General features: G+C 52.1%; 2 protein-coding genes across 10 annotated transcripts in view; one reads left to right on the forward strand and one right to left on the reverse strand.

The window, feature by feature from the left end:
- The window catches only part of ASTN2 (astrotactin 2), a 360,934-nt gene that overhangs the window by 226,286 nt on the left and 113,665 nt on the right, over positions 1 to 20,983 (forward strand). For all 5 annotated transcript variants that reach the window (XM_074924050.1, XM_074924051.1, XM_074924049.1 and 2 more), the window contains 3 exons: positions 3,285 to 3,409; positions 3,840 to 3,944; positions 5,439 to 5,618. In XM_074924050.1, the coding sequence (XP_074780151.1) occupies positions 3,285 to 3,409; positions 3,840 to 3,944; positions 5,439 to 5,618 (410 nt within the window). The remainder of the gene's footprint in view (positions 1 to 3,284; positions 3,410 to 3,839; positions 3,945 to 5,438; positions 5,619 to 20,983) is intronic.
- TRIM32 (tripartite motif containing 32) lies at positions 13,426 to 19,428 on the reverse strand. Of its 5 annotated transcripts, XM_074924060.1 has the most exons (3): positions 19,189 to 19,206; positions 17,542 to 18,118; positions 13,426 to 16,500 (listed from the first exon to the last, which is right to left on the reverse strand). In XM_074924060.1, exon 3 carries the CDS (start codon positions 16,431 to 16,433, stop codon positions 14,490 to 14,492), a length of 1,944 nt encoding a protein of 647 aa, XP_074780161.1. In that variant the 5' UTR covers positions 16,434 to 16,500; positions 17,542 to 18,118; positions 19,189 to 19,206; the 3' UTR covers positions 13,426 to 14,489. The 5 variants fall into 5 exon arrangements, with proteins under 5 accessions (XP_074780161.1, XP_074780158.1, XP_074780160.1 ...); XM_074924057.1 differs by lacking the exons at positions 17,542 to 18,118; positions 19,189 to 19,206 and adding an exon at positions 19,377 to 19,428; XM_074924059.1 differs by lacking the exon at positions 17,542 to 18,118 and having other exon boundaries at positions 19,189 to 19,284.

Here is a 20,983-nt window from a genome sequence, read left to right on the forward strand (position 1 = left end):
GTGTGTCACACTGGAGAGACCAGCACGCTCACTACTCCTGTGAGTATGGGGCATCTGTTCCGTGAGGGCTGGGGAGATGCTGGGGGGCAGAACAAGAGACAGAGGAGGATGCTGTGGGGCTAGCAGGTGCTATTCCCATCAGAATAAACCTGGTTGCACTGCTGGTAGGAACCACGAGGTCATGAAGGTGCCACTGTGCCGCTTGGCAAGAGCCCAGGTTGAACCCCTGGGGAAGTGCCAGCGGCTCAGCCGTGCCCCGGGTGGAGGAGACAGGTGTGGCAGCACATGCATCGAGATGCTGCCACATCCCTCCCTCATCTGTGTCCCTGCCCCTCACACAGAGCCTGACGGCTTTGATCAGAGCTTCCAGAGAGCACAAAAGCCTGGCAGAAACTCTTTTTTGTGCCTCTACGGCGAGCAGCGCTGCGAGCCGCAGGGTTATTAATAAGGGGCGGTGGAAGAGGAGCGGCAGCCCTCTGCCGGCTGCGGCTCCGTGGCACAGCGACCTCTGCGCCACCCCGCGCACCAGCCGCCTGGCACAAGTGGGTTTGGGGCTCCCCTTCATCTTGCCCTCCCAGTTTGCCTTCCTGCACCCACAGCTGCAGTGAGGACTCAGCACAGTGCAGGCTGGCAGGACTCTGCAGGGGGGCTGTTCTGTGCCCAGACCCAGCACCCAGCAAGAGCTTCCCCCTGCGCAGCCTTGGCTCATCCCCCCTTTGGGGTGGCAGGGAGCAGGGGGATGGAGAGGAGGAGGAAGGGAAGGGGTGCAGGAAGAGTTTGGTAGCAAAAATGCATCATCGAAGTGCTCCTGGAGTCTTGCCTTGTACTACTGCTCCCTCCCATTAAGGGAGCATGTTGTGGGCAGGCACTGGTGTGTATGCCCACGCCTCAACTCAGTCTTGCCCCTTGTTTTTCCTCGACCTTTTGACTGCGGAGCAGTTAAAGCAAATGTCATTACAGCAAGCAGCACCGCAGAGCGTGGCTTTTCAGTAAATACTTTTTCATAGAGGCGTCAGCTCTGAGCAGCAGCCACTGCATGCAGGTTCCCCGCACACCAGCGTGTGTCTCCTCCTTAGCTGCCCGCACTTGGGCCACCACCCCAGGGGCTGTCCTGGCACCCAGATGAGCTGGGCTCAAGCCCAGGGACAGCTGGTCCGCAGGCTTGTGGCAAGGGTGCCTGTGGTGAGATGGTCTGGGGAGTTCACGTCGGGGGAGGAGGAGAGGCTGCTTCCTCACATCTTCTCTGCCCCATGCTCAGGTGCAGGGTGCTGGGTTAACGCAGTCTTCTGGTGTCTGCCAAGCCACATGTTTCTGTCCCCCACAACTGAGTTGTTCTGGCACTGACAGGTCTGTCCCCTCCTGTGAGGTGATGGGAGAGGGCTTGGGAAGGTGCCACCAAGCCAGTGTCATTGTCTTGGGCATCCCCTCCTGGTCCTCTCAGAGGTGGATGAGGACCTGGGCAGGCCTCTGATGTCACCCACCTGTCCCTTGTGCTCCCCGCTGGCCTGTTGGGGAGGGGACAGTCCGCATGCTCTGGGGTGGCAGGCGGGGTCAGCACAGCTGCATCCCGCTTCCACAGTGCAGCATCGCACCTCTCCAGGGCTTTGGGATTTGGTAGCCCCGATGCTTTTCTCCCTTTCTGCTGAGGCAGAGCAGCAGAGACACCGACATGCTCCTTCCCGTGTTCCCTACCGATTTACCTAATTTTGCAGCCCCTGATTCCCACCACCCACACAGCCCCCGGCTCCAGCAGTAATTGCAGTTCCCTATTTGCATCTCTAAGACAGCAAAGGGCTCAGAACAGCAAAGCACTGTTCTGCCATGGGGATCCCGCACTCTGCGTGATCAATAGGAGATTTGTGAGCATATGTGTGAGAGAGAGGCTTTTTCCCTCAGACATATAAACCACTTTCTCCATCAGTACCTAGAGGGAAGCTCCTGAGATGCAATAAGGTGCCGGCAGCTTTGAGACACGGGTGCAGCAGGAAGGCAGGCTGCTGCCTGGTGCCTGGTGGCAGAGCTGCCTTGCACAGCCGTGCTTGGCCCCACTCGTGTGTCCCCACCTGCAACTCCATTCTGCCTTGGGGCCAGGAGCATCCCCAGGCTGTTTGCACAGGGCAACAGCCTCCTGCTCACCACTGGTGCAGGTTGCACTGGCCGTATCCCAGCCCTGGAGCAGCGCGAGGGCCCAGGGAAGTGCTCCACCAGCTTGGCATCTCACTGCAGTGGGACCCTTGGAGATGGCCAAGGTGGCCCCACTTGCAATATGATCATGGGGTGATGGAGCATTCCCCCCAGGGACAGGCTGTGGGGGGTAAATCAGGAAGGGGAGTGAAACCAGCAGCTGTTTAAAGGAAAAAAGAAAAATGCAGCTGGGGCAGGCATGAGCCTCCCCCCAGCTCCTGGGGCTGACCTGATTTTGCAGGAACCTCCCTTTTTTTCTGCTCTGCTGCCCTTTTGTCTCTGCACCCAGAGGATGTAGAGCCTCCTGGCCTATATTTTGGCTTTAAGATCAATATTTAAAATCCCCCCTCGTGTTTCCTTTGCGCAGGCGTGAGGCATTTCACTTGCTAGGGGTGGTTTGTCTCCCAGAGAACTGTCTGTTCACCATTTCAAATAATTTCCCCGGTATCGTTGTTCTAGAAACAATTCATTAGGGGCCTATTATACAATGTTATACCTGCCAAGGTTAGAAAAGATCCCGCATGTGTGGTAAAATCGCACTGTGAGCTGCACACACTGACTTTTTTTTGGTGTCTGTCTTTAAATGTACCTTTTCCTCCTTTTGGAGAGCCAGGGATCTGGGCACAAAGCTGCGGCGGTGATGCTCTGACTGGGGTGGGGAGCCACAGAGGGCCTTGGTCTGATGCTTAGTCATGGTCCTGTCCTGGGAAGATTCTGCATGCGGTGGAAAGGGGAAGTTTTGGGGTGTAGCAGCCATTCCTTTGTCCTTGCTGCCGTCTCACCCCTCTCCAGGGACATACTTTGCAAATCCAGGCCAAACCCAGTGGCCGAGTCCCCAGGCTGAGAGCAGCCCCGTGTTGCCGGAGAGCTAACGCAGCCACAGTCCATGGGGAACTCATTAAGTATCGCCTCAGAGGGCTGCACAGCCGGGGTGGCTGGCGGTGGGGGCTGCAAACCCCATCCCCTGTTAGGCCTCCTGCTCGTGGGAGATGTCCCTCGCCCTCCTGAGCCATCCCTCCCCGTGCTGCCGGGGCAGCTCAGCCCCCCTGCCTGGCCATGGCCTGCATCGTTGCTTTGCAGTTGTCTTTTTCTCTCTGCAGGGAGAATAACTTCATCAAGGACTTCCCCCAGCTGGCCGACGGCCTCATGGTGATCCCACTGCCCGTGGAGGAACAGTGCCGCGGCGTCCTCTCAGAGCCCCTTCCCGACCTCCAGCTTCTCACCGGTACGAGCTGCCCCAGGGCTCAGCCCCGCTGGGGGCAAGCGCAGGAGCGCGAGCCCCTTCTCCCACCCTGGATCCCAGCTGGTCCCCGAGGTGCGTCAGCACCTGCAGTGTCTCAGGGTCCTTCATGGCATCCCTGCGGTGTAGCTGGGGCAGCAGCAGCGTACAGGCTGCGCGCGTCCTCCCCAGTACAGCAAGGCAGGTCCCCCCTCCCTGCGAGCTCCGGGCAGCCGCAGCCATCCCAGTGCTGGTCCTGCCAGCCGCCCGGGGGCCCCATGGTGTGACCGCCGGAGGAAGTCACCATCCCTGCTACCATCCCGTTTCTCACCCCGGTGGCTTGTAGCAAAGCAATTGCTCCGTGTGAGTGTAAAAGCCTTTCCCGGATCGTGACTGCCGTGTCGGCAGGGGCTGAGCACCAGCTCTTCCTTTGCAGGGGATATCAAGTACGACGAGGCGATGGGCTACCCCATGGTGCAGCACTGGAGGGTCAGGAGCAACCTCTACAGGGTGAAGCTCAGCTCCATCACCCTCTCTGCAGGTGAGGGCTTCTAGCGGCAGGGAGATGCGTGCCTACGTGGTCGGGTGGGTGGGTGGTGGTCTTCTGCCCCAAGGCACAGCTGTGCCGAGCATCTCACCAGCATTTCCCACCTCCAGGCTCTGCTCAAGCAGTAACTGGCACTCCCAGCACTGCTGCAGAGGCAGGCAGAAAGATTTTTCTCCTTTTTACAGGGGGGAAACTGAAGCAGGGAGTTTGTGCAGCTCAGTCGCACAAGCCAAAAGCTGAAGTCAGAGCCAGGATCAAGCTAAGAGGCAACACTGCGGGGAGGATTTATGTGGGGGGGTCTGTGTGTATGTGTATGTACAAAACCCAAGAAGTTATTGAAAAAATGTAGTTTCAAAAGGACCCAAAGTGCTTGTAAATGCGGGTCATATAAAGCAGGGAGTCGCAGATGAAGAAGGGGTGGGCGGGAGGATCCTGCAAACGTCAAAACATTTCACTTCCACATTTTCATAGCTACACACTTTGTTTCAGAAATGCTGAAACATTTTGTTGCGACCTGAAATGTTTTGCCTTTTCATTTCAAAACAGCATTTTTTATTTAAAAATCAACCTGTTTTCGAATGGAGAAAGAAAAAAAAAGATTTAGTGCAGACAGGCTGCACAGCCCCAGGATGAAATAACCTGCTCGGAGCTGAACGAAATACTTAGGTTGAGCTCAAAATGAATTCTTCTATTTTTTTATTAAACCAACCTTCTCTTTCAATAACCAACCAACCAGCCAGATAACCTCATTTTGGTAACAGTTATGACGTATTTTCTTGCAGTATGTTTTCAGTTCCACCACTGAGCCAGAACGATGATATCAGCCAGCATTAAATGATGCCAAGGTGCTGTGTAGTCACCAATGCCTCCATGATACTTCATCTCCGTAGAGCAGTGAGGGGTCCATGTCCCGTGCCAGCAGTCCCCTCTGTCTGCACAGGCACTGCAGGGCACTGCTCAAGAGATGTCCCAGACCCTTGTGCACCCACAGAGCAGCACCTCAGGGCTATCTCCAGCTTTCCTAAAAACAGTTACCAGTTGTGAAGGATACTGGGGATCGTCTGCAGTGCAATCTGTAATAAATTTGTCCTTATACCAGGAGAACATATCTAGTTATGGTTCCAGCAAAGCAAAGGCCAAGCACATGCTCTGGGGGGACTGTTGATGCTGTCCCAGCAGCCTGAAAAACAGGTCAGAGCTGGTGGGAGGGTGTTTGGGTGTGTGTGTGCGTGCATACCTGGAGATTGGAGAAGTCTTTTAGGGAGAGGAACCATAGAAGGATGACAGAACTACAGCCTGGGGTAGATAGCAGGTTGTGGATTCCAAAGGATCATGTAGACCCTGGAGTCAAGAGAGGAGGAACTGCACTTTGCACCCACAGGGGGACTTGTATGTCTCAGGCAGGGGATCTTGTGGGTCTTCTTCCCAACGGGCTGTGGCTGGCAGCCCAGGCTGGCCAACCTGCTGATCCCTGCCTCCCTCCCACAGGCTTCGCAAACATCCTGAAGATCCTGAACAAGGACAGCAGCCGGGAGGAGCTGCTCTCCTTCATCCAGCAGTTTGGTTCCCACTACATCGCAGAGGCACTGTACGGCTCCGAGTTCAGCTGCACCATCCACTTCCCCAGCAAGAAGGTCCAGCAGCAGCTCTGGCTGCAGTACCAGAAAGGTGAGGAGGGCAGCGGGAACGGGCAGGGGCACAACTGCTGGTTATCATTCGTGCTGTTTTCCATCACCCTCTCTTCCCCATGCATACACCGTCACCATGCTGGTGAGTGGGTGCAGCCAGCAGACTTGTACCAAACTGGTGCAGGAGATGGTGACACGTGTCTGTGGGCAGCATCCCTGAGCCAGGGAACCCATCCTGCCTGCTCCTGCCCCAGCTGCTGCACTCTGGGTCCCTCCTTGCCCGGGGTGACCTACTTCACCACCAGCCCCCTGCCCCACTGTGGTGGGCTCCACATGCCGGGGGTGCTCGGGGTCGGGTGATGGAGATGTGACATAATTGAGCGGTCTCAGAATGGCTTCTTTTTATTGCTTGTGACAATGACAGTCTTTAAGGAAGTGTATTAAATCAATAGCAGACTCATTGTGCTACACCATAAATAACGAGACACATCATTAAACAGGGCAATAAACTTCAGGACTTTGAAGTAATACAATTAGGTTATGTTTATAAAAACTCCCTTATCGCTGTAGCCTTCCATTTGCCAATTCATCTCTCTCCTCCAGGGAGCTGGGGATATTCCTGGCTCTGATATTTTTCTGTTGAAAAACATCTGTGGTGTTTCATAGGGCCTGTCGTAGGGCTGATGGTAACGGAGGCCATCAAGGCACTTGCATCCTGCCCCGCAGGCGCTGCCGAGAGCAGCCTCACTTCATGTGAGCCAGCGGACAGAGGTGTGCTCCTGCCCGCCGCCTCTGTTCCTTTCTGCTCATTTTTTTCCCTCCGCCTTCCCAGCGCACTCGAACTCGTCTTGTAAGTGTATTTATAACACCCTGTACTCGTTTGTTTGGGTTTTAAATAGTGATAAATGAAGCTTGCTGTAGCAATGCCCCTGTTTAGCAGGACAAAGCGTCGTGGAGGTGTGTTGTTTACATGCTTGTGATGTTAATTCATCACCGGGGCACACTCCCTGCAGTCCCCAGGCAAACGTGTCACTGGGGAACAGACCCGGAGTGGCTCCACGGTCCAAGTGCTGTTGCTGCAGACACAGGGTTTCTTCTGAGATGCTGGGTGGGAACGAGAGGTGGATGCTGCAGTCTGGGCCTGGCGTGAGCATCGCCACTGTCTCACAGTCTTGGGGGCCAGATGGGAGATGAATGGTGGTAACGCTTGATCCGGTGGTGAAATATCTCCCATTTCTGAGCCCCCACCTTCCCCCTGGCCAGGGGCAGTGGTTCGCCCTGGAGCTCAACCACAAAGCCCTGTGGTGGCACAGGGCCTGAAGGCGAGCAGTTCCTCACTGAGAAAATAATTTCCTTTTTAGTCCATGGTATGCAGCTGACCGAGGCGGGCTCCCTCGCTCCCCACCCAGCTCCCGCACGCACCCCTGGAGCTGTGCCCCTCCCGTGCTGCTTGCAGGGCTGCCCCAGCATGCTGGGGAATCCAGGGCATCCTTTCCCACCACCGACAAAGCACCAAAGTGTTTATGGGACCCCAGGGGTCCCTGGAGGTTTTGCATGGATGTCCTTGGACATAAGCACTGAATTCCTGACCATGCAGCATTTGGCTGTGGGGTGCTGGCTCTGGCCTTGTTCTTTGTACGTGGCTCCATCTGTGACGTTGGTAGCTGGTGGGGTTGGTGAGGTTGAACTTTGGGGCTGTCAGTACTGCAGAGGGGATGAATGTTGTACTTAGCTCTTGGAAGGCCAGAATATGCTCTTGGAAGGACATCAAGGATGTTCAGGGCTCTTGGCGATACCAGGGGAGATCAGCTTTGTGGACAGAGAAGAAGGTGTCATGGGAAATCCAGGGCTCTCTCCTGGAGAAACCCCAGTTAGCTAAGAGAAAGAGCTTGCTGTTTATGGTAGACGGATTTTATTCCTATCTTCCCCACTGATTTACCCTCATTTTGCCAGTGACATAAGGAGGACTGGAATAAATAGTTCCAGATAGACTGTTCTGGATGCCTTCTCCACTCAGAAACAGCTCTGGCCTGCCGGGCTTCCCGCTGTTAGCCAGCCCGTTTCGGAACTGCTCAGAGAGCGCACATATGCATCATCTCTAATAAATACAAAAGTAAGGGCAGGATAACCATAATTTGTTAGTGAACAAAGCAGGTCAGAAGAGGAGGGGGAGAGGAGAGTCTCGGGCTAATTGGAACGGCACCAAATATGATAAAAATGCACATTGCAGCCTGTTTTCAGCATCGCACAGAATTATTTTAATATTTTAATCAACTTCATAAATCAATCGGCAGGCCTCAGGAGGAGGCCTCCGCCAATAAAATGCACAATCTGCGTGTCAAGCCCTAATTGAAAACATGGTCTCGAAGAAGAGACTGCGCCGCTGGCAGCCGGACTCCTTGTAAAGTGCCGGGCCAGGCGCTGGCTCTCTGCCGAGGCTGGAGCAGCCCAAACGCCGCGCTCGCAGCCGACACAGCCGCCCATGACGTGGGTTGGTGTCTGCAGAGCTCTGCCTTCAGCCAAACGGAGGAGAAAGCGATCCAGCTCTCGCCGGGAGCAGCAGAAAGTTGGTGCCTTCTCGCTGCCTGGACCCACCACCCTGCCGGGCTGGGCGGGCTGCAGGCATCGCCCACGTTTGCAGGCTGCTCTGCCTGTAGAAGGGCAAAATGTTCCCCTTCCTCCTGCAAGTAGATAAGCTGTGTGCTGGGGGAAGGTGAGGGAGCCTCCTGCCCTTGTTCTTAAGGATTTGCAGGAGTGAATCCTGTAAATGAGAGCAGCAGAGAGGCACGGAGGTGTGCTGCCTGCCTGCATGGCTGCGGCACACCGAGGACTGTGCTCCTTCCAGGGCAGGCGTGGAAACATCACCCAGGCTCACCCCCAGTGTCTGTATTAGCCCAAGAGCAAAGACAATCAAACCCCAATTTTCTGTCATGCAGAGTGATTAAAAGCCCCTGTTTTGGGCTTCTTGCTCTGGCTCTGTGCAGCGAAGCAGTGCTTTAACTCATCAGAGTGGCATCCAAGTAGGGACCTTGAAATCAACCTGGCCACTGATCTGTGCCACCCGCGGGAGCCCACATCAGTTTCCTTTCCCCTTAAAGCCAGCATTTAACACTGATGGCAGCTGATTATGTTCGTACCAGTGGTGTGAGCATCTTCATTTGGCAGCTGGACCAAACGTTATGCCCTCAGCCACCTCCAGTTGTGTGTAAGAATGTGGTGGGTCTGGCCGGGATGGAGTGAACTGGCTTTGTCGCAGCCCCTGGGGTGCTGTGCTTTGGATCTGTGGCTAAACCAGTGTTGATAACACCCCAGTGTGTTGGATGCTGCTGAGCAGTGCTTGCACAGCATCCAGGCTTCCTCTCTTTCCCACTCTGTCCCTGAAGCAAGTAGGTTGGGGTGAGCAAGCTGTTGGGAAGGGACACAGCCAGCACTGCTGACCCAAATCGGGCTATTCCACATCACTTATCAGCGATAAAACTGGAGGTAGAGGCTGGGGGTCAACTCACCACAAAGACAGTCACAAAATGTACAGGAGGAAAGAGAGCAATCCCTCCATCCAACAAATCCACCTGCTAGGGACTGCTTCAGTCCCTGCTAAAGGTCTGTCAGAGACTGGTTGCTCTGTGGCCGTTTGGTCTGGCTGGACGAGGAGGAGGAGGAGAGCTTGGGTAGGGGAAGGGAAGAGCTGCTCTTCTGATGGCAAAACTGACAGCCCCAGTGGGATTTCCCCAAGAGCTGTCCTAGCTTGCTCATTCCCACTGTGATACACAAAATGCAGAACAAATGTCTGTAAGTGCTCTGGCACTTAAGAGAAAATGGAGACATTATCAGCAGTAACACGGAGGGTCTCATCTTGTCAAGCATTTGAGTGACAACTTTCCCTTCACATGGTGCAGAATAGCTGAGCCTCGCTGTGGGAGACCTTTGTTCTCCAGCTGGGAGAAGTTGGAAAAAGAAACGGTGTGCCAGTGGCATGCTGCCGTGGAACAGCACACAGGCGTGTGGAGCTCCGCTCCCTTGCCACCAAGGACCTGGGAGATGTGCGGCTGGGGAGCGGGAAGGGTGCTGATCTGCAAGGCTGGAGCAGATTCAGAGGGTTTCACTACCCAGCTGCTAGGTTGAAGTAGTGCTTTATGCCTGCACTGAGTGAATTGTCTGTTTTTCTTGCATTTCCTAAGATCTCTAGAAAGAGGTTCCTTGGCTGAGGTTACCCAGCCACGCTGGGCACTCCACAAGCTGAGCTTTGAAAGTGGCTGCTACAATTGTGAAAGATGTTCCCTCTCAGTAACAGATCATTTATTAAAATAGTCCATGGAGGGGCTGTGCCCTGACACGTCCCATCACACTCCCTCAGGTTTTTGACCACCAGCCTCTCTGATACTTGCTGCTCTTCTCTTGGACCATATGTCATTGGTTGTATTTACCTTTAGGAGGTTACAGTTTTCGTGCTTTCTTGTGATCTCAGCAGTTTAGACAAAAGATCTCCAAAAATACAAGCCGCATTAAGGATACAGCCTCAAGCTCTGCTAAAATAGCAGTTCATATTCTTCTGAGTAGGGTCTGTGGATCCCTTCTGTCTCTCAAGGTCTCATTCATCTCCCTTCAGGTCTGATACTGCTTTAACACAATTAAGATCGAACTAGTCCACAGGAACCTTTTGTTTTCATTTCCTAGACACAATCAGGTGCATTAAGAAAGCTGTAAGGCAAGCTTTGCATCTATTAAATGAGATAATAACTTTCCCTTGTACCTGCTTGGTCAGAAGTAAAGCATATGGAATTTCCCAGTCCTTGAGATCTGTTCCTATAAACAACCACTCTATTATCTTTGTAACACTCTTACTTGCTCGTGGTTTATGTCATTATATTTATTTCAAAACCTTAGATTTTGACATTTTGTTCAAAGGAGGAAAAAACAATCTAGCTGGTTGCCGTGAAATTTAGTTTAGACTAAAATATGTGCTGTGACTCAGTCTGCTAAATGACCTTATGCACTGCTCATTGTAATCCAAAATTGCCAGGCAAGTAGAGTAATTAGTTGTGCAAAATGAAATAACTTTAAATCCTCTCATTGAGTAATGACCCAGAAAAATCACTTAAGCTATACAATAGAAAAGGCTCAAAGCATCTGGCTTTATTTTTACTTTTGTAGCTCTGCCCCCTTTGATTAAGAAACAGGCTCTCCCCCTCGTCCCTTTAGAAACCCTGGCTGTCGGTTGCTGCCCAGAACAAATGTTGGCGGCTTAGTTGCCGCTGCCCTAAGAAATCCTATCTTCTTGTAAAACGGCAGGGTAAATCTAACAGCACCAGCACGGCAGTTGTTCTGCAAGGATCGTATACGTTTGATAAACCAGCAGCTCGTATCTGTTTAAAGAGCTGCTTCATGTCATCTGAGATGAGGCCAAGTGATAAAAGCCCTCACCCAGATCAGCAAACCCAGCTGGGTAGCAGGACCAGGGGAGGACCTGCACATGCTGCTGACGTACTGATACCTTTGAATGCCGAGCGGCAAACTGCTGAGCTCTCCCTTGGCTCCACCTAAATACATTGTTTCTAATAGGATTTTTTGCAGCATTTATCAGAACGATCCAGAATAATAGGTGAAGCCTCACAGCAGCCCTCCTACCAGCCCCAGAAAATACATCACCTCTCAGCAGGGCAGAGCCGAGCCAGAAAGCCCTCGACGAGCCTGGGACGTGGGTGCTGCAGCCTTCAGCCAGGCTTCCACATCCCGTTACCGAGCGCTCAGTGCCAGTGAATTTGGGCCAGACCTTTAAAACATCAGGTATCAGCTACAGTGAAAAGTAAGATATTGCCCTTGTGGGAGTATCAGTGTGACTTAAGACACGAAACTCTACTATTTGTTTATGAGGTGGGTAGGGAAGTGTCAGATAAAGTTACATGAGACCTGCCAAGGAGATCAGATTTATCCTCTGTAACCTGATGGCATAAAAGGGGTCTCAAAGTCATCGTGTTCCCAAGTCTAATCCCCACTGGCCATAAAATCCAATCTGCCACCAAAGGGAGGAGATGAAGTGTTTTTAATAAGAAAATGAGTCGTTTGCTGCAATGTGCTTTTAATTGGATCAATTTTTCCTTTATTACACAATCTTTAAAAACCAAACACATACGTATAACCAGACAAACTCTTTCTCCAGGTAGAGAGCAGAAGCCAAACTATTTCATCACAGTCCTTAATTACTCCATTTCATCTTGTTTGGCAGACGATTACAACATTGTGTGGGGGCACCACAGCAAGAAATAGAGCTCTGCAAAATCATCTCGCAGTCACTGTCGAGTTTTGTCAGGGGACATGCGTACCCCAGGCGAGGGACAGCAGGTTTTCTTTTTCCCTTTTCTGCCTGAAACCCAAAACTAGAAAAGCTGCAGGCGACACACACCCCCAGGCGCCGATCGCAGTGTCCTGGCCCACCAGTGCATCGCAGGGTAGTGTTATTTTTCTTGAATCTGAGTGCGAAGCAGATGACAGACGCTTTGTTTGAACTGTGTAACCAGGAACAGGCTGGGGTAACCAACTGCTCAGTTTACTGGACCAGCTTTTATGTCCCTTCAAGCACTCCAGGAAATGTTATTGCTAGTAGTGTGATGTTTATTGCAAAAAAAAATAAATTCATTGGAACAGAAAATGACAGAGGTACATATTATCATAGATAATATTGCTTCAATTATTCAGGTCCATGGTAGCTTCCTGCTTGGAGCAGTTCTTAAAAACAGCAGAAATGTTTAAAAGAGATCAGTAGGAGAGGAACTGCTATTACCATAATACTGGAAAAAATGCCTTGAGTTACAATGTAATTAACTGCAGAAGGGCCCAGTAATAGTCATCATCTCCCCAAAACATAAACACAAGATGAGATTGGCTCCCCAAATTGCTGTTACAGACCTTAGGCGACTGCCCCCTCCCACCCAAAAAAGAGAAGCAGAGAATGTAAATAATAATGTGCAAGTTGGTGGCCTTGGTAAACACACGGAGCAGCTCAGGAGGAAGGGGGGGGGTTCAGTTCCCTTGGGGTCCCTCAGCACCTGTGCTAGAGTCTTAGCTCCTACTCCCTTCTCTGCAAGCTTTTCTCAGCAAACTCTAGCGAGAGAAATCAGAAGTAGCCGTGATGGAGGGGCACCTCCATCACACAGCTGGGTGTTTGTTGTGCTGGCCCTCTTCAGTGCTTTGGCTGAGCAGAAGAGGGAGAGAAAAAAAAAAACAAAACAACAAAAAAACCATCACCAAAATCTGCTCCCAACGTTTCTTCTGCAAACCCTCTAACTGCCAAACAAGTGGCCAGAGCAGCAGCGGCGCTGAAGCCTATTTTACTTTGCTGTTTCAATAGGGGAATATAGATGGGAGCTTAAAAAAAAAAAAATCACCTGTTGCATACATGTAGCACAAGTAGCTAACAATTTGCTGTAGCACGGCAGCCACCATAAAATCAGCTTTTATGTTGTCTGTCGTGCCCCAAAATTTGCAACTACGTTGTTGATAGCAACAAATAAATGCACTGCAGTGTAACTATTATTTGAGGCAGATTAACATGCTACCACTGTGCCCTATTTAAATGCATCTTTCCTTCAATAAACTATTCTAGGCGAGCAGCACCACACTGAGGTACACATTTATCAGCCAGGAGAGTAGCACTGTGGGGGCCTTGGTTCACACAGCTGCAGTTTTGTGCTTCATTTGGCCTAAAGCCGTGATGAACATGAACTCTGGTGCCTGCTGGTGCTGTGAAAAAAAAATCTGAGGAATGTAGTGTTTTGCTGTGCAAGGGAAAAAAAGGCAATGCACCGATGGACGTGCTTCCAAGTATTAAAATAAAAGTGAAAGTTCCCCCCCCCCCCCCCCCCCCATCTCAGCAGTAGCTTGCACAGACAAAGTGCAGATGAGTGGAAACCTATCGCTAAACGCAATGGCCTGGAATGCAGAATAGTGAAGTGCAGGTGAATGTACAATATGCTGCATTTAATCTCATTTACTACAACCTCCCAGTCTGACTCTTCCAGCCCTTCCCCCCTCCCCCTGAAGCTCTAGATACCAGACGTACCTTCCAAAGACAGTTTTCAGGATACATTTAATAATAAAACAACAGCAAGTATCAACCATAGGTTTCCCCTCTTCTTTTTTTCCTCCAGCCCCCTCCCTTTTTACCCCCTTCTACCTAGCAGAACTCCTAGTAGTACAATAAAAGCCCTGTTGCCATCAGAGGGAAGTTTTCTGGCTCAGCTTGGTCTCCCATGATTGCACAGTACTCACTTCACACTGAACAGACACGGTTCACAAATGGCACGACAGGGGCGATCTCCTGAATACCAGAAAAATGGAGAGAGAAAACCCTCCCTTGTCAGTTTGAAAGTAAAGCTCCATCTCTGTGCAGTTTAAGAGGGCTATTTCGTTTTATGCAGTGCTGCAATCAGAAATTGCTTTCTCTAGTAGTTGCCCAGACAACTGCTACCCGGTTCCTTGTGAGTACCACAGCAAGAAGAGGATTGCCTCTCTAGTCCTCCAAGGGAAGATGATTTAGAGCAGTCAGTCAGTGTTTATGGCACAAAGAAAGATACAACAGTTGAAGCTGGAAATCTAGGAGATGTGGCAAAAGGAGAAGGTTTATGGAGTGACCAGTCATTTAGGAAGGAACCAATACTCCAGAAGGATGGATCCTTTCACTCATGCTTGTTCTTTTTTACTGTATGGATTTTATGTAAAGAAGAAGAAAAAGCAGACCACCACCACCACGTAAGCTATTTTGTTTCTAAACACAAAGCATGATGGCCTCTGTGCCAAACCTCCTTCAGTTACAGCACAATCTTCCCGAACGCCTGACACCACTCACCACTTCCTGACAGATTAGAGGCTGGAAGAATCTCTGCTGCCAAAAGAGGCTTTCCCTAAAGACATGCCTTTAAGGAGTGGAATATCTTCTCAGATGGTAACTGTAGACCTTAATGCAATGATCCCAACAGTCCAGCACCAGCAGCTGCCCTTTGGGAGTAATGGCGATACCGATGGGACAGGTGAGTCCTTCCCGGATTAAGATATTATAGCCACCTCCTTTAGGAAAATGCAGGATTTCTTTACGGCTGCTGTCAGCAACAATGAGGTCTCCCCTGGCATCGACGCACATCCCAGCAATGCACCTGAAATCCTCATTCTCAGAGAAGAAGTGGCTAATCTGGCGTCCCAGCTGTCCATCAGGGCCAACGGAGCCAATTGAAAAGCCTCCTTCTAAATGGTGTTCGTACTGCCGGTTCTCCAGGTTAAGCCCCAGCCCTTGAGTAAAGTATATGGTCCCCTCAGCATCGCAGGTGACGAACTTTGGGCGCACTGCGCTACATAAGCAACTGTACTTCACCACCCCCACGCCGCGGTCCACCGTGAAACACCAGAGTTTGCCCCCTTCCACGTCGGTCACTACAAACTGCCCGGAAGGCAGAGCGGCGATGCCCCAGGGCTTGCTCAGCTGGCTCCGGTGACATGCCACGCAATGGCCATCCATGGTGTAGACCTTGACAGAGTTATCGTAGCTGTCAGTCACACCTATCAGGCCGTGGCAGTTCATGGTGACAGAAAGGGGAGTCAGATTGGGCAAGTCTGCTCCAAGGAAACTCAGTACAAAGCTATCAATTCCACTAGGGCTCCGGCGAATCTCCTTCAGAAAGCCCTTGCGAGTGAAAACCTGGATCCGGAAATTGCCTCGGTCTGCCACAAGCACCTCGCCTTGCAGGGTGACGTGTAGGCTGACGGGGAGGTTAAACATCCCTGGCAGGCTGCCCTTGGAGCCCATCTTCTTGATGAAGTGACACTGCTGGATGCTCGTGGCTGCTTCAGGCATCCGTGGCTTGGCTGGTGAGGAATTCGGTGTGCAGCTGGCCTCTTCTTGCACCAGGTCAGGCTCCCTAAACAATGCTGATGAGGATGCTGCAGTTTCCATCAGCGTTTCCTCTATGTTAACAGTTCGGGGTTTCTTCACCACCTGCCCGATCTGCAGTGGTCCCACGTGGCTCACCTTAAGGAGTTCAACCTCTTGGAGAGTCAGCTCCCTTGGGAGACTGTTTGTCAGTTCTGGTTCTTCCTCGTCTGCTGCCTCCTCCAAGAGAGCTATATCTCCCTGCTTTATTTTGGCAAGGAAATAGTCACAGCGAGACATTATCTGCACTTCTGCTAAGTTCAGCAGATACGCTTGCTCCTCCATTACCTGATTATTGACCTTTTCCACTTCAGACAAAGAGGTGGTGAAGAACTTGCGTGACCTGGCCAGTTCTTCCTGGATCTTGCGCTCTTCTTTGCTGTAATCTTGCAGAACTGCTTTGTATCTAGATTGCAGATCTCTCGAAACACCCTCCAGAGATGCTTTTCTTTTCTGCAGATCACCCATGAGCTCCCGAAGTCTGGCAAGCCTCGTCCCAAATTCCCTCCTACGCTCTTCAGCAGCCTCTTTGATAGCAATGACTCTATGTCCTTGGGGCATGTGCGATGTCTCCTTGCACGGCTCACATAAAACCAAGCTACAGCTCTTGCAAAAGTGTCTCGGCAACCTTCTCCCACAGACCTTGCACATGAGAAGACCCACCACTTCCCCCAGTCCCGCAGTGTCTATGATCTTCAGCACAGTAAGATTGTCAGTCAGCTGAGCTAGGCTTGTGATCCGTGTGATTTTGCTGCAAAAGGGGCAGCGTATCCCATTAATGCTGTTTGCTAGGAGTTTCTCCAAGCACTGCTTGCAGATGGTGTGGCCGCAGTGTAAGAGCTTGGGTCTCAGGTGCTCCTCAGTGAAGGACTCCATGCAAATGGGGCATTCCAGAACCTCTCGCAGCGCATCCGAGTTGAGGTGAGGAGCGGCAGCCATGGCTTTCCAAGGCAGCTCTAGCTGGTACAAAGTCTTGTACTCACATCTATTCCAAGGTGTTCCAATTCTGTCCAGAAAGAAAAAAAGAAATGATTTATGTTATCACCAGCAGTTACACATACACACAATTTATTTCTGATTTATCACCCAGCCCTGGAAAAGAGAAGCCCAGTTAGCTTTTCCACGTTTGGAAAGGATGGATTAGTCATAGCTAATGTCAGAGTGGGCAAATTCCACAACTAACTTGCAGCTCCTACTGCAATGATTATTCACTTGCAAAATTTATAAGTAGAACTGAAAGAAGTGTAATGGCAGCAATAAGGAAGCCCAATAGATATTGATGACTGAATCATCTCCTCATGGTGCCCATCTCCCGCTGCCAAGCCTCCGAGTTTACATAATTTACTGAAACCCAGGGAGATTAAACCAAGCATTCAAAATGTTGTGCATCAAAAGAGGAACCAGATGGTGCAACGCTTTAGGACATTAATATATCACCTCTGGAGACCTGCATTCAGATGTGACATCAGATACAAACGCGCTAAATGTGGTTGCTTTACTCTGCTTTTCCAGATAGCCAAAATAAATTTTCAAGGTTTCATGCATTTGCCAGAAAGTGAAACCAGAAGGAATGATTTGTCAGCTTCCACTCGTTCTGGGAGTGACTGTACATACTGAAAACACAGAGCAAAGATTTTACGCCAGTGTATTTCATTAACCTCTGCCATGCTGCATCATGCTTCAGCATGCAAATTAAACACAGCTCGACGCAGCAGTGTTCGAGCAGGTATTTGCAGTAATGGAGTTAACAGACAACTCCAAACATTCGTTAATATATACTACAAGTGTTCACTGTTAGTTCTTGAACTTAGCTTAATTGCATATAATTTCTCCTTATTTTACAGTCTTGCAGCGTTCTTGTATTCTGGTTCAGTTTTATACCACTCTGGTTGCCGTTCAGCTTCAATCCAGGTTTCTCCGTCCTCACATCGCTCACAGTGGGGAGCAGATCCCAGCAGCTCTCTTCGCTGAAGCAGCCATCCATTCAAAAGGAACAGAACAGGGTTCACATCATTAAGTTATTATTCAGTAGACTGGGTTTCAATACCTTTGCTATTGCATTGCTTGGCCATTAAAAGAAATGGGGAAGAAAACATTTCTTCTAGGGGGAGGGGAGGAGAAAGAAGTAGTTAGTCTTTAAAATTAAGAGACAGTCACAGAGGGATGTGAACAGCCAGCTTTTTCTGAATAATGGCTGCATGCATGCAGTGCTCTGGCTTCCCTGCTGGGTTTGCCTGCTTCATCCTCGGGAGCGTTTCAGACAGAAAGGTTCACGGTATTTCAGTCTGCCGTTTGCTCAAGTGGGAGAATACAACTGCAATGAAGAAAAGTTCTGTATGTTCATACAGAGAATGAAAAAAAATCATTGTAATTTATCAGCTGCATTTCACAGTCCTTTAAAGCCCATATTTCAGGAAGGAATTCAGTGGTGTAGCAGAATCTCCAAGTACCAAGCTGGGATCTGATCCTCGTCTCCACGATGGCAGGAGGAGCGTCACATCCCCAGCCCCCGGGCGCAGTCCAGGCACTCACCGCCGCTGGCACTGAATACGCTTCCCTTTTCTTCTTAGCTGTATGTCAGCCAGGGAAGCAGCAAACTAGGCACTGTTTCTTCTTCCCTTCCTCTGAGGGATAAAAAAATCTGTATTTTAAAACGATTTTTAAAAATGAAACACAGGATATCAGATCCGTTATTCTTATTTTCCTTGGAAATATGTCAAAAGACTTGCTTAGGGAAGGATGAGGGAGCAGCACAGACACCAGATACACCAGAGATTTACATAAAAAGCCACCTTTACAATAAGTATTTTCACTGAAGAACAGTGGCAGAGGGATTTTGTTTAGTTTTAAGTTAGGTTGGGTTTTTAGAAAGATGATTTGTAAGCATTCTTTTCATGTATAAACCTCTTTTATCAGAATGTCAGCATGTGCCTTAGTAATGTGAAATTATTTTTACTGCTGCACTTTTATCTTTATCTCACACTCGGTCGTGCCTTCATGGAAGTTTCCTTAACAGTTGTTCTTGCCTATCAGTCCCTCCCTAGGCAGTTCCTCTGACGCAGAGCAGAGTATTGGAGAAAGCCTCAGCTGAGGATTAAGCTATAAAACTCTGTAAATTATGTGAGTTTGGTTTCCTTATATTCAAAAAAATTTCCTGCCATAGTTTTTCTTCTCACTCTGTAGCCTTTAGCTGGCGTGTGCAGCGAGACAACTAGTTGCACTTGTAATTCACAGCTTGTGTCAGGAACAAGTTAAAACCACAGGGTAGAGCTGCGCAACCCGCCTTGTGCCTCCTTCCCCCCGCGTTTACGGCAGCCCCCGCCCGCAGGCCGCGAACCGCCCCCGCCCCGCCCGGCTCCGGGGGCTCCTGCTCGGGGCAGAGGCTCACGGCCGCTCTCGCGTGTCGCCCGCGCACCCGAGCGGGGTGATGTCGCGGACCGAAGCGCAGCCGCGGGCCCGGGGCAGCGGGAGGGCTCCCGGCGGGCAGACACACGGCTTTAACGGCGGACGGACCGGCGGGACGCCCGGGTCGGGGCAAACCGCCGTTTTCACCGCAGGACGAACCCGCTCCTGCCCGCCCCTCCGCAACCAACCCCGCCCTCCCCGCCGCCGCGGCCTCCGCGGGCTTCGGGCAGGTGCCCGGGCAAAGCCCGGACCGGCCGCGGCCTGAGGGGGCTCGGCGGGGCGGACCCACCTCAGCGCGGCCGCCGAGGGGCTCCCACCGGTGGGGAGCGCGGAACCCACAGGCCGGCAGCGCCCACCCCGCCGCGGCCCAGGCGGGGCTGCCCGGCCGCCCCCCCCCAGCCCCGGGCCCGCGGCTCTGAGGGGTCCCCGCCCGCCTGCAGGGGGCGGCGCCGCGGCGGGGCCCGGGCCGCGCCCTACCTGCCCGCCGCTCCCGGGCCGCGCGCCGCCTCCCGGCATGCCCCGCGCCGCCGTGACGTGTGCGCCGGGCCGCGGAGCATGCCGGGAGGGGGAGTCCCGGGAGGGGGAGTCCCGGGAGGGAAGGGCCGGGGCCGCGGGGCTGCGGGCGGCGGAGCCGAGCCGAGTCGAGCCGGGCCGGGCCGGGCCGGGCCGGCGGGGTGGTCCCGACCAGCGGGAGGGAAGATCGGTGAGGGCGGCGGGAGCAGGGACCTGCCCGCGTGGGGCGTTCCCAGGTCGGTCCCTCCTCCGCGCTTGTGCTGCTGCTGTTTCTATCGAGGAAGGTGAAAAGAAAACAAGGAAGCAGAAACATGTTTTATTTCGGGCTTTGTTTTATTACGTGCAGTGGTTTATTTCCGTGCCGTTTCCCTGATCAGCCGGTACTGCAGCCCCTTCCCCCTGCCCTTCCCTCTGACGGGGTCCGGAGCGTCTCTTGGGTTTTGCGTCACCTAATGAAAATTTGTTTTTCTCGGTCCATTTCATAAACTGCATTGGAGCAGCCTGTGGAGTCCCAGGAATAAAAGGACTATTTTTAGGTAGAGAATAGCAAATGTAATCAGTTGATTGGGTGCTGTGCATAAATACTGCCAGTGGATAGAGAGGCAGCTGCAGTCGCTTACGCAAGGACTTGCTCAGGGCACGTCCTGGTTAATTTAATTCCTTCCCCACAGTGGCCCCAGTTCTGGCACTGGTGGCCAGCGGTCGGTGCAGCTGCTGTGGCACAGGCAGGAAATTACCAGTTTGTGGGGAATCGAGCAGTTACAGGGTTTGCTCTCGATCAGAGGAGAGCTTGCGTTGGCCGGTCATTCGCCTCATCTGCTCACGCCCGGGAGGTAGTGAAGGATGTCATCTCCCTTACACCCGCGCTGGGCTAATGACCGGAGTCATTAATCATAGAATCAGTCATTTCCCTCCTGCCTCTTCCCTCCTCCACCTCGTCCCTCCAACCTTTATTTCTGACCTCTCCGCCCCTCAAACGGACTCTCACGCTGCCTGCAGGCTAGCAGCGGCAGCCAGAGGCAGGGCTTTAGCCACTGGACCGTGGCTCTGCTCTGCCCTGGCGTTTCTTGGGGTCGTGCTGGTGCAAGGGATGTCAATAACACGGATCCCGTTCCAGCTCGGCTTTCACTTCAGCCATCATGAGACTGCTTGACAGATGGCAGAGAGACCAGTTTTACTGTGACCCTGTGGCGCTGCACAGATTAGGAAATGTCAGGGCTTGGGGCTTCCTTTGTGGGAGCAGGGAGAAGCCCAGGCCTGGGCAAGCGGGTCCAGGGGAGCCATGTCCTTCACCCACCAGCCATGCCACTGCTCCAGTGCCACCAGCAGTGCCGCTGGTGCCAGCAGCGTGCAGGCAGCATCCTGCTATCAGCCCTGCTCACGTGCTGATGTGCAGGTGGAGGTCCTGAGGCTCAGAGGAGTTCGCTGCCTAGAGAGGAGATGAGATGAGCCTGCGGTTTAACCATTTCCCATAAACCCTGTGGGTGGTTTCTCCAGCGTGCGGCGCAGCCGGCACTGTGCCGGCAGCTGTGGGGCTGTGCCCAGAACTTTCAGCAAAAGCTGCAGCACGT

The sequence above is a fragment of the Athene noctua genome, chromosome 20, assembly GCF_965140245.1.
Source record: "Athene noctua chromosome 20, bAthNoc1.hap1.1, whole genome shotgun sequence".
Lineage (NCBI taxonomy): Eukaryota > Metazoa > Chordata > Aves > Strigiformes > Strigidae > Athene > Athene noctua.